Here is a 12701-nt window from a genome sequence, read left to right on the forward strand (position 1 = left end):
ACATACGGACAACCAGAACGACAGACGGACAGACAGACAGACAGCCAGAAAGGTAGATGTGTGCGTAAACAGGCAGTACATTGTAAACAGTATCTACCATAGATTGCCCACTATATAACCAACGCTGGCTCAAGATTAAACGCACATACAAACAATCAGTGGAAGGCACGAGCGGTGAAACACATTCCTATACGCTCTCCGGCGCGGACTGCTACAATTATTATTATGTGCACGGTGTTCCACGGCCGTGTCAGCTCACGCTCAACAAATGACCTTCCTGCGGCGCGAGCCAGGCAACACGGAAGAGCCGGCGTTATAATCGAGCGATGATCTCACCGTAGTAGCGCCAGCGTTTGTCAGCTCGCCGAGTCGTCCCGTCACTATCATGGGCAATCTCATGGCAATCTATATGGGCAGGGACTCAGTAAGTTCGTCGGTTCTGCTTCGGTGATGGCCGACAACGTGCGGACGGACGGTTGCTGGCGGTCGACGTCAGTGTTATCAGAAGCGGAGATCGGACGCGGAACCGCATCGCGACGTCGCGCATTCACGGCGCATTCGTGACGACGTAACATAGCTACAGCGAATCTCACGGCTAACTGCGGCTGCATCACGTCGATACTAGGACGTGACGTTAGTGACCTTTCCCGTTAGCACGTCGGCTTGCCTATAGTTCGAAACGACATTCACATTAACTGCTACTAGAAGACGGATAGCGATGCGAGAAAGAGAGGTAGGGAATTTTACACTCGGTAACGGTGAGTTCTTTCAAAAGATTATCGCGCATTGTCAGTTGAGACCTGGCCAAATAGTATTGATAATAGAGTTTTCAGTTTAGTTAGGTCGATTACTCGTTAGTTTGCATGTAACCAAATATGTGATTTATGCTGACTTGTAAGTTGGCGTAGATAGATGCATGATTTTAAATATGTGGTAGTTGCATGGGTGAGTAGGCGCATGATTATTACATCTTTGCTGTTAGGTGAGTGAGCGCATGAGCGAGGACGGCATAATTTGCGTGTTGAGCAAAGATACTGGCCAGAGAGTCGAGAAAATGCCTACGAACACGTCGACGATGTGTGCGCTGGTTCTTTGTCTTTTGGACAACAACAACATTGGCAGCAGGCAACTATAGTAAGTGCGTAAATGAGTAGGGTAAATTATGCGATAATCAAACTATGCAAATTTTTTTTTAGCTAAATAGGAACGTAGTTGGAACATAATTGAAGCAGGTATAGCCAAGGAAACGGCAGACGAGAGAAACGGAAGAGAGCGGGACGAGCAAGACAGAAACACACACACACACACACACACACACACACACACACACACACACTACACACTACTACACTACTACTACACACACACACACACACACACACACACACACACACACACACACACACACACACACACACACACACACACACACACACACACACACACACACACACACACACACACAAATGCATACAATTTGTCAATTGGAACTTCCTCATGACTTTGTGCATGTGTGAATCCAAGCCATTGTTATGAATATTCAATATATGCGTAGTCGGAGTTTATGAAGTTACCCTAACACAACGAAGAAAAAGTCGAACGATCAAAGAAAAAAGATTGCCATAGCTCAAAAAACCAACAACTCAACACTCGACAAAAACCCCTTTCTTCAACTCGACCCTAGGTCCAACCTTTGACATAGTTTTTCAGCTAAATCTAACCTTTAAATTTTTCAGCATTTTCTAATTGGTATACACTTGAACGCTAAACACGAATTCTGAGAGGACCGAATAATATGAAATACCGAGAGCGGCAATCTAAAACCCATGCAAATTGGGGTTGGGGTTGGTATATTTTTTGCGGGATGCAAGGTGGTGCACCATCAATTTTCTATCCTGAAATTTCGATGATTAGGATGAGCCGTATAGTGTTACGAAAGTGAATTTAGTGAGACTTTCTTTTCTTTCGTAACCCAATAGTACATGTAGATCTATACCCCCGCAGTGTCTACCCAAGCGCACTGTTCAAATATATAATACTAAATGAGGTGTTTGCACCGTCACAGCATTTGCGAGCTGGTATTTTGAAATCCTAAAATCAACACGCAATCTTTGTAATTGCGATAACGGAACAAAGGAGGAGAGCAGCGGTGCGTGTCGTCACTCTGTATCTTTTCCCGGTCAACGACCATGCGGCTAGCGCAATTGTCGTCTGCATCGTGCGTTTTCCTCAAGCCTCGTCGATTCCGGGTTGCCGCTGTCGATTTCTCTGTTCGTGTAAGTCAGGCGTCACGTGCCCGAGCGAGTTTTCAGGTAGACTGCCGATCGGCGCCACGAGTATAATATATATCACGCATATTTCGCGTTAGGTGCAATCATCTCGACAGCGGGTTGCGCAGTCTGAAACTCGGATTTTTGTTTTACGCTGTCGTTACGGGAACTAACGGCCGCGAGCAGTTTAGCTCTTAAACGAATTAGTTTAAATGATAATCAATTTCAATGCTAATAACGCACTAATGTATGCACGAGCACAGAAATATGCTTGCATACCTGCTCACGTATATATAAGAATGTGCGCGCACACGCACACGAGAAGCGCTGTGTGACCACTGGAATAGAACCACAGATGATTGTCTATAGTCTATACCATGCTGCAGTGATATATACTACTAATTGAACAGTGAAGACAAGTATTATCATTCGCACAGTATTAATACTTAGTTCGTTTTATAGGAAATGATTACGGAACCCTGCAGCTAAACGGTGAGAAATGGCGACCTTTTTGGTGGTACGAAGCAAAGAGTGGGTGGCCGAAGGATGCTACTGATGTCTTAGGAGGTAAATATCACGACTACTATACATACGCTGAACGTATATATATATACATAATTATATCATTTATGTGTGTGTGCGAAAATATTGTTTAACTGTTTATTACACCTATTATAACAATCACAAGTCTATGATGAAGGTGGTGGTGATATAAATAGTAAACATACCAATATCAACCAAAACAGCAGCAACAATAACACAGTAATGATTGTCATTATTACTATCGGTAACGTGACTACGAAAAGCTAGCATGCGCAGTTTTCATGATTCACCATCAGAAGTAAAATACTGTCATGCACCAGGGGGCTTCTGGCTGATAACGTGCATACCGTTAACAGTCCTTTGCTTCAGTACTATAAATCGATCAAAGAAAATATATTGATGTCTTTTCTATATTTGTTTTCATGTACTGCAGGCGTGTATGGATCGTGTAACCCAGACAGCACATATTGCTTCGGACGGTTACCCGAGAAGTTACTAGAAAATTCAACACAGCTTTTAGCGAGAGATTCTCGCGGGAATGCGTTCAGGTGAGAGTTGTTTTTGGTAGCGAGGCTCGTCGGAGAACAAGCGGTTACTATAATGACTGCAGACCACCGTAGACGTTAAAAAATCCGACAGTTACGTGATTGCAAAATTTCACGTACGTTACGTTGAAAGCATATGTCACGTGACTGAAAATAGCGCATAATTATGTTTGTTATTGTTATTACGCTGAAACGAAATAATATCACGATCTATTTGTGATTATTGATCTTTGGCCCTCGGCGAAATTTCCTTTACATTATTTTCTTTGGTAGGTGGTCATTTAATCCGGCGAACGCCCTCGCGCATGCGGCATGGCAGGCCTTCCACGACCAGAAGTTAGTGACTGTGCAGGACGCAGCCGTGTGGCCTCACCAGACCCTGTCTGGTAGGAGCTGTGCAACGTTTTCGCGCGAACACTTAATGAAATTTACTAATTAATTTAACTAACTGCACAATCGAGAAAGATATAGCAAACTATAGTTTCACGTAATAGGGAACATGTTACTGATTACTCCAGTATAAAAATTACCATGAGCATATGCTGTTATAGTATATAAAATAGCAGCCACATTATCGTATAGAGAGAATTCGCCTGAAATCGGTAACCACCCGACAAAATTGCATCTCATTGAATGACGTAGTGGTTCTAAACTGGTACAAAATCTCTATTTCTTAATTCAAGTTACCATGTCAAAATACAGTTACAGGGTCTCTTGAGAAAATCGGCATCATCAAGTAACCGTAAACTAACGGATTTGAATCATTGTATATTTTTGTGAAAATAACGGTCTACGAGTGGTCTAAGCCATTTGAGCCCTTCTTAAGACACTTGCTGTTACGCAATCAATACCAGTAAGTTCGGTTGTGGTCGGTAAAGTACGAGAACGTTCAGGAAGACTGTTTGAAATACTTGCTTTAACACGAACGACGCGACGCGAGATAACCTATGAATACACGCAATGAAACGAGAATACACACAACTATGATGTTTAGATATTGATGTTTAGAATATAGATGTATACATAAATAGACTCCCCACAAGACCACTATGGATCTATGCTGTGATGTATCAACCATGAACCTAAACTAACCAATATGTAATCAAGAGCTTATAATACCTAGGTATTATAAGCTCTTGATGTAAACACATTCACATGCGTGCATTCAGGTCCAGGTAGATCATCGAGGGCGCGCATAGACTCGTTCGCCTACCACATGTCGAACGGCGTCAAGTCGCTGATCCTTGACGACGACCTGTGCGGCTGCAACACGCTGCTCTTCGTCGGCAGCTCGATGTGCCTCATCCACACCGATCGCTACAAGGTACGTCACGACCTGGCCGGCGTCGGCTCGCTGACGACGACCGGATGTGACGCAGACGAACCGAGTCCCGCTAACGGTCTCGTGCTCTTCTTCAACGGTAAGTGCGAACGCCAATCGATGACCTTTGTTAGCCGTGTAATGAGTGGAGAAAAAACGCGCCTGCCGATTTTTCGAGGTATTTCAATGTGCTTTCGCATTAAACTGCGCAAACGATGTGGGGATCAGTTGTCACTGTGCCAAAATCTATATAGGGCTCCGTCTCTCCTTACCTTACCTTTCTACGCTCATTCCCTTTTTTCTATAGCTCTCTCTTTCTCTGCCTATCATCTCATTTCTGCATCGCCTTTGCTCCCTCTTCGCTTCTTTCTCTCTCTCCCCATCACTTTCTATCGTTCTTGCCATTTCACGTGCGAATATGAGCGTAGCGTATTTACTTATACAAGTTTACAAGCAGCGTATGTTATACGTATAATATTCGATGTGCGTTCACGCAGACAATGCTCGTACGACGGAGGATCTCACAACGACGGTCGCTCCAACAACGGCGCGTACAACGGTGCGTACAACAACGACGACGACGAAGCGATCACGGAAAGCGACCCCTCGCCCAGAGCATTCCTACAATGAAAGACACGATACCGGAATCATCAAAGCTAGCGAGGAGCCTACCGATGACTCGGACGTCGTCGTGAGAATCGAGGGCGATAGCGTCGTCGCAACCGTCAGGGGCGATAGGCGCTCATCGTTGCTGGCGCCGAGATTGGCCAACCCTCTTTCAGCGACAGAGGAGGACAATCCAGCCGGAGCAGCTGCAACAGAAGATAATAGGGCAACGGACAAAGAAAGGACAGCAAAGAAGAGAATGGAAGAGGAAGCAGAGGCAGCCGAGGAAGAAAAAAAGAGGATGGAAGAGGAAGCAGCAGCAGCCGAGGAAGAAAAAAAGAGGATGGAAGAGGAAGCAGCAGCAGCCGAGGAAGAAAAAAAGAGGTAAAAAAAGAGGATGGAAGAGGAAGCAGCAGCAGCCGAGGAAAAAAAAAAGAGGATGGAAGAGGAAGCAGCAGCAGCCGAGGAAGAAAAAAAGAGGGTTGCAGAGGAGATTAGAGCAGCTGCAGCAGAAAAGAAAAGGATTGAAGAGGAAGCAAAAGCAGCAGCAGCGGAAGAAAAGAAGAAGGCAGAAGAGAATGAGGCTAAGGCAGCGGCAGCTGAACGGAAAGCCAGAAGAAGAGCAATTAGAGATGAGCAGGTACGACGTAAGCTTGGACTTTACCGACCCGGAGACCCTCGGTTGCGAGGCTTTGGCCCGGGTGGGCCTCTAAGAGCTTCAGGGTATGGCGAGTTATCACAGAATCCGGATTTCGGCGCTCACCCACAGCAGGCTCGAATATCCGATAGCAATCTGCAGTCTTCCACTGAGTATGGCGGCTATCCGGCTCAAGCATATGAAGGACAGGCGGGATACGCCGGTGGCCAGCGCCGCATCCGATATCCGCTTACAAGAAGTGGAGATGTTGCGGCCGGGAGGGGATTTGGAGCCGGATTGACTCCCATAGGGGCACCCGAGAGATACCTTCCACCACGAGATGCTGGATATTCGAATCAATATAGGTCACCACCTCCTCGCTTTGCCCCTCCTGTACAATACGGCTTGGTGAAGGTCACTGCCGATGACGACGCAGAAGAACCAGGGATAGAAGAACTGCGAGATAGAGATCTGCGTTACGAAGGGTTTCTAAGAGATGAAAGAGGTGGGCACTACAGGCAACAACCATCATACGGAGCAGCGCCTAGCTATGCTGGAGCATCAGCGTACGGCGCGCCACCTACCGGCTTCTACGGCCCTCCACCTACTCATCGCGGCTTCGAGAGGGTTAGAAGTAAATAACCACATAGGGACGTCGATGATCGCATGAAGTAGGTTTGTAAATTCAATAACCACTGCGTTTCACTAATGGGAATAGCCAACATATAGTCCATTTCGATTTCAGCCGCTGTAATATGACACTATATCCGTATAGACATACTATCAGGAGTTAATCAAGACAAATTTTGTCTTTATTAACTCCTGATGGTATGTCCTTCTTACTGACGTAAAATATTTATACTCAGCGGTGAAATGCTATAATCTGCAAGTATTTATCCACAAGTAATTTATGATCATTTCTGCTGCGTATTTGCACTTGTACATAAATTTATTTTTCGTGATAATATATTCCAAATCGACCATAGTTAAGTAAATAAACCTTAAATTCTGGACGCGGGATTAATACGTAAACGTTTCGATAAACTGTACGGGTTGTTTAAATATTTTAATGTTCGAATATTTAAATATTTGAAGTTTCGGATTGACTTTACAGACCCATTAAGGTAATTACATCGTAATGTAAACCAGCAGTCGTAATCAAGAGCTTTTCATAGGAAGCTCTATGGTAACTATGGTAACTAGGTAATTACAAGGATAGTATGTTTGGACGACGAGGGAATTGGGGGCTACCATTAGAGGTTATAATAGATTTGGGATATTACACATCTTAGCAATGAAACTTTCTTTGCGTTATTGTCATCTTCATAAATATAATTACATTTAATATGTGCCTCTATAGGTAACTTGAAATACTCACGTATTTGTATATAGTTTTCATCACCGTAACACTTTCGTGCGATTACTCATTCGGTTTAAAATAGATCATACTTTTCATTATTGTGCGTATTGCTATGTTAATTACAACGTGCAAATAAAACGAATTTCCGTTATGTACAAAATATATAACAAACTAATAAGCCATTGTCTTTGTTCCTGATATCTTTTGCTTTCGTCTTATTTTTATTTATGTGCCTTTCCAAAATTTTTTTTAGTATAAGTTCAGTTACTGTACCATACCAAATACCAAAATTTTGCTGTTATTATTGAGAAATTCTAAAACGTACAACGCATACAGGCGTTTGCGTCCGTGACGAAAAAAACAAGAGTTACTCGTAGAGCTCAGAGCTTCTTTTCAAGGTCGGCCAGAAACTGGAATCGCTGCCCACTGAAGATCGCTCAAACAGACGCCGCAATGAGTGCGGCCATGGCCGTAAGGTGTTTTAGCGAAATAAAAAATAGGAACAACGATATATCTCCCCACGTTTAATTAATCAAATTTATCATCTCGTATATAAGCGATGTGTGTGTTGTACATGAGCACGCCTGCCCCTGTGTTTGTGCGTTTGTGCTGACGCACGATTTCGTTTTGGCGGGGTCACATGTGCGCGTATGTGTGTTTACTCGTGTAAAGCCTGCTTAATGGGACATACAACAGTAGCTTACGCCAATTGTTCACTAAAAAAGTAATTGTTTTTTATTAAGGCGTTTGCTTTATTAAGGTATTGTTATTTAAAGGGAAAATTATGCCCACCTGGCAAGTGGCAAGCATGCATGAAGGCTTGATTATCTCTGGACATGCGAAACCTATGCAAATACTTACCCAGGGAACACGATATCGAATAAAAATTGTTAAAAAAATAGTTGAATTCATGCAGATGCGAATAAAACAAATAAAGCAGAAATTTCGTAATATTATTTGTTTACTAATCATACCAACGATGCACACACATATACACGCTAATACGAGCATCTTCGTAGCGCGTTGAAACACTACCGTTAAAAACGGACGTTGGTTCACTAACGTTGGAAAGTACCCACTAGCTTTTAAGACTCGTCAAAAATAAAAGCACCAGTATGTAAGGACAGCTGAAAAAGCTATTATAATAAACGGCAATATTGCGTCACTATCTAATCGTCCGCTCATAATTATCAACATTATCACTAGCGTGAAAAGACGCTCTCCTTGTCCCCGAAACTGTACAAATCAAAATGATTTATTTTTCAGATTTGGCGATGCTTGGGTATTATACAGACTATATATTTTGTTATAACTCTCTTCATCCCATGAAAGCATGTAAATCAAATGGTAATTTCGTAGATTTTACTATGCCTCTTGGGTATATAGACTGTGAATATTTTCACAAATCCCCTCGTTGCCCAGAAAGTGTACAGAGTTAAACGATAACTTTCAAATTTGGCGATGCATTTGTCAAGTGGTTGACGTTCAATAGTGTTGGTTTCCATATCTTATCGAAGCGTATGTGTCATCTAGCCTGTTCGTAAGGCGTTCTCTACGGTCGGAGTACGTGTAAAATTGACGTCCACGGTTAGGCGCATTTGCTTCCTGTGAGTCATAAACAGGTTGTTTATCTACGTACAGACGACCGTGTACACCATCATTATTATAGCGGGATACTTTTTGTGAAGAGATCTGTTCATATTTTCCCCGCGAGAAATAGGCAGGTTGTCTATCTACGTACGGACGATCGTGCTCATCATTCTTATTATAGGGAGGGGCTTCGTCTGAGTAGCTGTGTTCATATGTTTCCCGCGAATAATAAGCAGATGGTCTAGTTATATATGGACGGATTAGGCCCTTTTCATGACGGGAATGATATCTGAGATGATCGTATATAGGTACGGCAACTCTAATATTATAGTCGGATTCATAACCAGACGATGATTTAGAGGTAGTGGTTGCAGCTGTAGTGGAAGGATCAGTCGCAACTGTAGTGGAAGGATCTGTCGCAACTGTAGTGGAAGGATCAGTCGCAACTGTAGTGGAAGGATCAGTCGCAACTGTAGTGGAAGGATCAGTCGCAACTGTAGTGGAAGGATCAGTCGCAACTGTAGTGGAAGGATCAGTCGCAACTGTAGTGGAAGGATCAGTCGCAACTGTAGTGGAAGGATCCGTCGCAACTGTAGTGGAAGGATCAGTCGCAGCTGTAGTGGAGGGATCAGTCGCAACTGTAGTGGAAGGATCAGTCGCAACTGTAGTGGAAGGATCAGTCGCAACTGTAGTGGAAGGATCCGTCGCAACTGTAGTGGAAGGATCAGTCGCAGCTGTAGTGGAAGGATCAGTCGCAACTGTAGTGGAAGGATCAGTCGCAACGGTAGTGGAAGGATCAGTCGCAACTGTAGTGGAAGGATCCGTCGCAACTGTAGTGGAAGGATCCGTCGCAGCTGTAGTGGAAGGATCTGTCGCAACTGTAGTGGAAGGATCCGTCGCAGGCGACTGATCCTTCCACTACAGAACTGTAGTGGAAGGATCAGTCGCAGCTGTAGTGGAAGGATCCGTCGCAGCTGTAGTAGAAGGATCCGTCGCAGCTGTAGTGGAAGGATCAGTCGCAACTGTAGTGGAAGGATCAGTCGCAGCTGTAGTGGAAGGATCCGTCGCAGCTGTAGTGGAAGGAGCCCTCGAAACTGCAAGTGGAAGGATCAGTCGCAGCTGTAGTGGAAGGATCAGTCGCAGCTGTAGTGGAAGGATCAGTCGCAACTGTAGTGAAAGGATCAGTCGCAGCTGTAGTGGAAGGATCAGTCGCAGCTGTAGTGGAAGGATCAGTCGCAGCTGTAGTGGAAGGATCCGTCGCAGCTGTAGTAGAAGAATCAGTCGCACTCGTGGAAGAATCAGTTGCACTCGTGGAAGAATCAGTGGACCCGTCCTGAAGCACAATATTTTCCGAATCGCTTGAAATGGATGGCGTTGTCATAAGCAATAAATGCTCGGCAGTGAAATCAATTGAATCAGTTATGAGATTAATTCTTGCTGCTCCTGATTCAAAAAGCGTCCTCTTTCCTCTCGAAGCTGATCCAAATTCGTCATCAAAGGTATCGCTGCTACCGCCGTCCAAATCATCTGTAAATACAGATCGATGACAGACAATGATTTTCATACAAACACTGGATTGCGGGCTGCCTAATAAAGGTAAATATCGTTTTTGTAATCTGAAATATATGAACATATAGATGTAAACGCATTTTATTATAAACACTAGGAAAGTTTAATAAATGAGATAATGCATCAATTATTTAATTTGTTAGAAATTGCATTTATTCGTCGCAATGCGGTTGGAAACATACTATATATGAGCGTGCGCTTATTTAATGTATTTACGTACCATTATTGCTATGTGCGCATAGCAACAGTGATGACAACGTCAATAGTATGATCGCCGTACCTTTTCCCATATTGACCGCTCTGTAACACAATTAATTATTTTAGTAATATAAAGCAAAGCTTTATACTATTAGTGTACAGTTAGTTGTTTCGAGAGGAATGCCCCTTATTTATAATGCTATTGCTTATATCCCACATGCTACTGCATGTCGAATATATATATATATATATATATATATATGTATATATATATATATGTATATATATATATAATATATATATATATATATATATATATATATATATGGTATACTATATACGATATGCTATATAGTACTATATATATATACTATATATACTATGTACTATATGCTATTTAGTGCATCACGTGATAAATCGTTGAAATTCTATTGGATAACGCAGCAGGCACTATGAAGCAATAGTGCCCGCCGCGACGCATTGTTATTATAACGCATTGTGTTCACGTCACGAATTCTCCTGGCGTCTGGGCGCCACGCAAGAGTTTCGAACGGCGGTTGTGTTCGTGTGAACGTTTTTTACATCGAATGCACCGGCAAATTAGGAGTATAAAGAAGGTATATAAGCATGAAAAGTAGATTGGCATAGTCATGTGATGCACTAAAAACATTAATCACCTGCTCGCTACCGCTCGGGCACTATACCTTCCCTCAGCAACACTATGAGAACATAGTGCCCCCAACAACAGGCATTAATATATAAATACTATATACTATATACTATATACTATATACTATATACTATATACTATATACTATATACTATATACTATATACTATATACTATATACTATATGCTCTATTATACTATATACTATATACTATATACTATATACTATATACTATATACCATATACCATATACTATATACTATATACTTTATACTATAAACTATTTGCTATATACTATGTACTATGCTGCTAATATGTGCATACCAAATATATCGCTGTGTGACATATGAGGACCGTTTGCATACGAATAGTGATTTTCGTGAAAACCGCTTATGTATTAATTGCAGAATTGCTTTTAATCCAGAACATGTTGACTAATAATACAGAAAAACTGTTTCCTGCCCACATAGACGGGCGGATTTAACGCTTACTCATTAAATACAATAAATATATTACGAGAAAATAAACCCCTAGCCGTTTATAGTAGAAAATCGCAACTATTTGCAATATTTTAAGAGTCTATGGATGGCAAAGTATGGGTAATAATAAAACGAATAGTATTGGAGCATTCAGCGAGTGAGCCCTGAGACATCTTTGGCAAACTTCGAGTCAGACAGGTAGCAGGACAAAGCGTCCGTTTAATATACTCACAATGAATAGGCGCACGATCATTTCTGGATAAATTATAATTTCAGGAAACCATAATAATGTGTATGTTAGTATGTTGAGTATATTCCAGTTGCTGTGCATGTGGTTACTTACACTTTAAGATTATCGCGAAAACCACATACATAAACGCAATTGTGCAGTTGCTATTATAGAACAAGATTAGAACCACCAGAAGATTTTCAATTGCAAGTTCAACATTTCTTGGGCTGATTTCACTAAAAGACGTTTATAGAATGTTGCCATTTACAAGGATAAGCTCATTGCAGGTGCGCAGACACTAATATATCTACGGATATTTCGATTTGTGACAACGAAAAGATACATATAGTTTCAAGTATTGCCATGTCGTTCTCATTCACAAATATAAAGAACAATTCTTATAATGCAATTTTATCATGGAAATTGGACTTTCAGTCTGCTTCGCCATGCACAACCCTACGCCTATTTGTACAATAATAAATGTAATGTACACAAAATTAACCACCTATTTATAATTCTATACATTACATATTATATACGATGACTTACCTGGAATATCACGACACACACTCTCTCCCACACACACCGGGGTTGCAACCTGCGACGAGATATGGTAGCGCGGATAACGTCGGTTTGAACGCAGCGGCAGTATTGCACACCGTCTAGCAGCGGTCATGCCAGCGC

At 42.3% G+C, this 12701-nt stretch overlaps 2 protein-coding genes across 2 annotated transcripts; one reads left to right on the forward strand and one right to left on the reverse strand.

Moving 5' to 3' along the window:
- The first annotated feature begins 1051 nt into the window (after positions 1–1051).
- LOC106820725 lies at positions 1052–7465 on the forward strand. The gene is made up of 7 exons (XM_014825240.1): positions 1052–1134; positions 2733–2837; positions 3247–3361; positions 3632–3744; positions 4528–4779; positions 5177–5586; positions 5767–7465. The coding sequence occupies exons 5-7, from the start codon at positions 4575–4577 to the stop codon at positions 6562–6564; spliced, it is 1413 nt and encodes a 470-aa protein (XP_014680726.1). The 5' UTR covers positions 1052–1134; positions 2733–2837; positions 3247–3361; positions 3632–3744; positions 4528–4574; the 3' UTR covers positions 6565–7465.
- Positions 7466–9039: 1574 nt separating this feature from the next.
- On the reverse strand, positions 9040–12041 carry LOC106820708 (beta-casein-like). The gene is made up of 3 exons (XM_014825215.1): positions 12021–12041; positions 9799–9966; positions 9040–9750 (listed from the first exon to the last, which is right to left on the reverse strand). The coding sequence occupies exons 1-3, from the start codon at positions 12039–12041 to the stop codon at positions 9133–9135; spliced, it is 807 nt and encodes a 268-aa protein (XP_014680701.1). The 3' UTR covers positions 9040–9132.
- Positions 12042–12701: the final 660 nt, after the last annotated feature.

Source organism: Priapulus caudatus, unplaced genomic scaffold, assembly GCF_000485595.1.
Source record: "Priapulus caudatus unplaced genomic scaffold, Priapulus_caudatus-5.0.1 Scaffold44, whole genome shotgun sequence".
Lineage (NCBI taxonomy): Eukaryota > Metazoa > Priapulida > Priapulimorpha > Priapulimorphida > Priapulidae > Priapulus > Priapulus caudatus.

What these genes read in the sequence shown, in the direction of transcription:
- LOC106820725 (XM_014825240.1), top strand. Translation starts at nt 4,575, where the DNA reads ATGTCGAACGGCGTCAAGTCGCTGATCCTTGACGACGACCTGTGCGGC. An exon ending in TCTCGTGCTCTTCTTCAACG is followed by an intron (nt 4,780 to 5,176) that starts GTAAGTGCGAAC and finishes GCGTTCACGCAG; the next exon opens with ACAATGCTCGTACGACGGAG. An exon ending in CCGAGGAAGAAAAAAAGAGG is followed by an intron (nt 5,587 to 5,766) that starts ATGGAAGAGGAA and finishes GAAAAAAAGAGG; the next exon opens with GTTGCAGAGGAGATTAGAGC.
- LOC106820708 (XM_014825215.1), bottom strand. Translation starts at nt 12,041, where the DNA reads ATGATCGTGCGCCTATTCATT. An exon ending in TGATCGTGCGCCTATTCATT is followed by an intron (nt 9,967 to 12,020) that starts GTGAGTATATTA and finishes TTCCACTTGCAG; the next exon opens with TTTCGAGGGCTCCTTCCACT. An exon ending in GACTGATCCTTCCACTACAG is followed by an intron (nt 9,751 to 9,798) that starts TTCTGTAGTGGA and finishes CTTCCACTACAG; the next exon opens with TTGCGACAGATCCTTCCACT.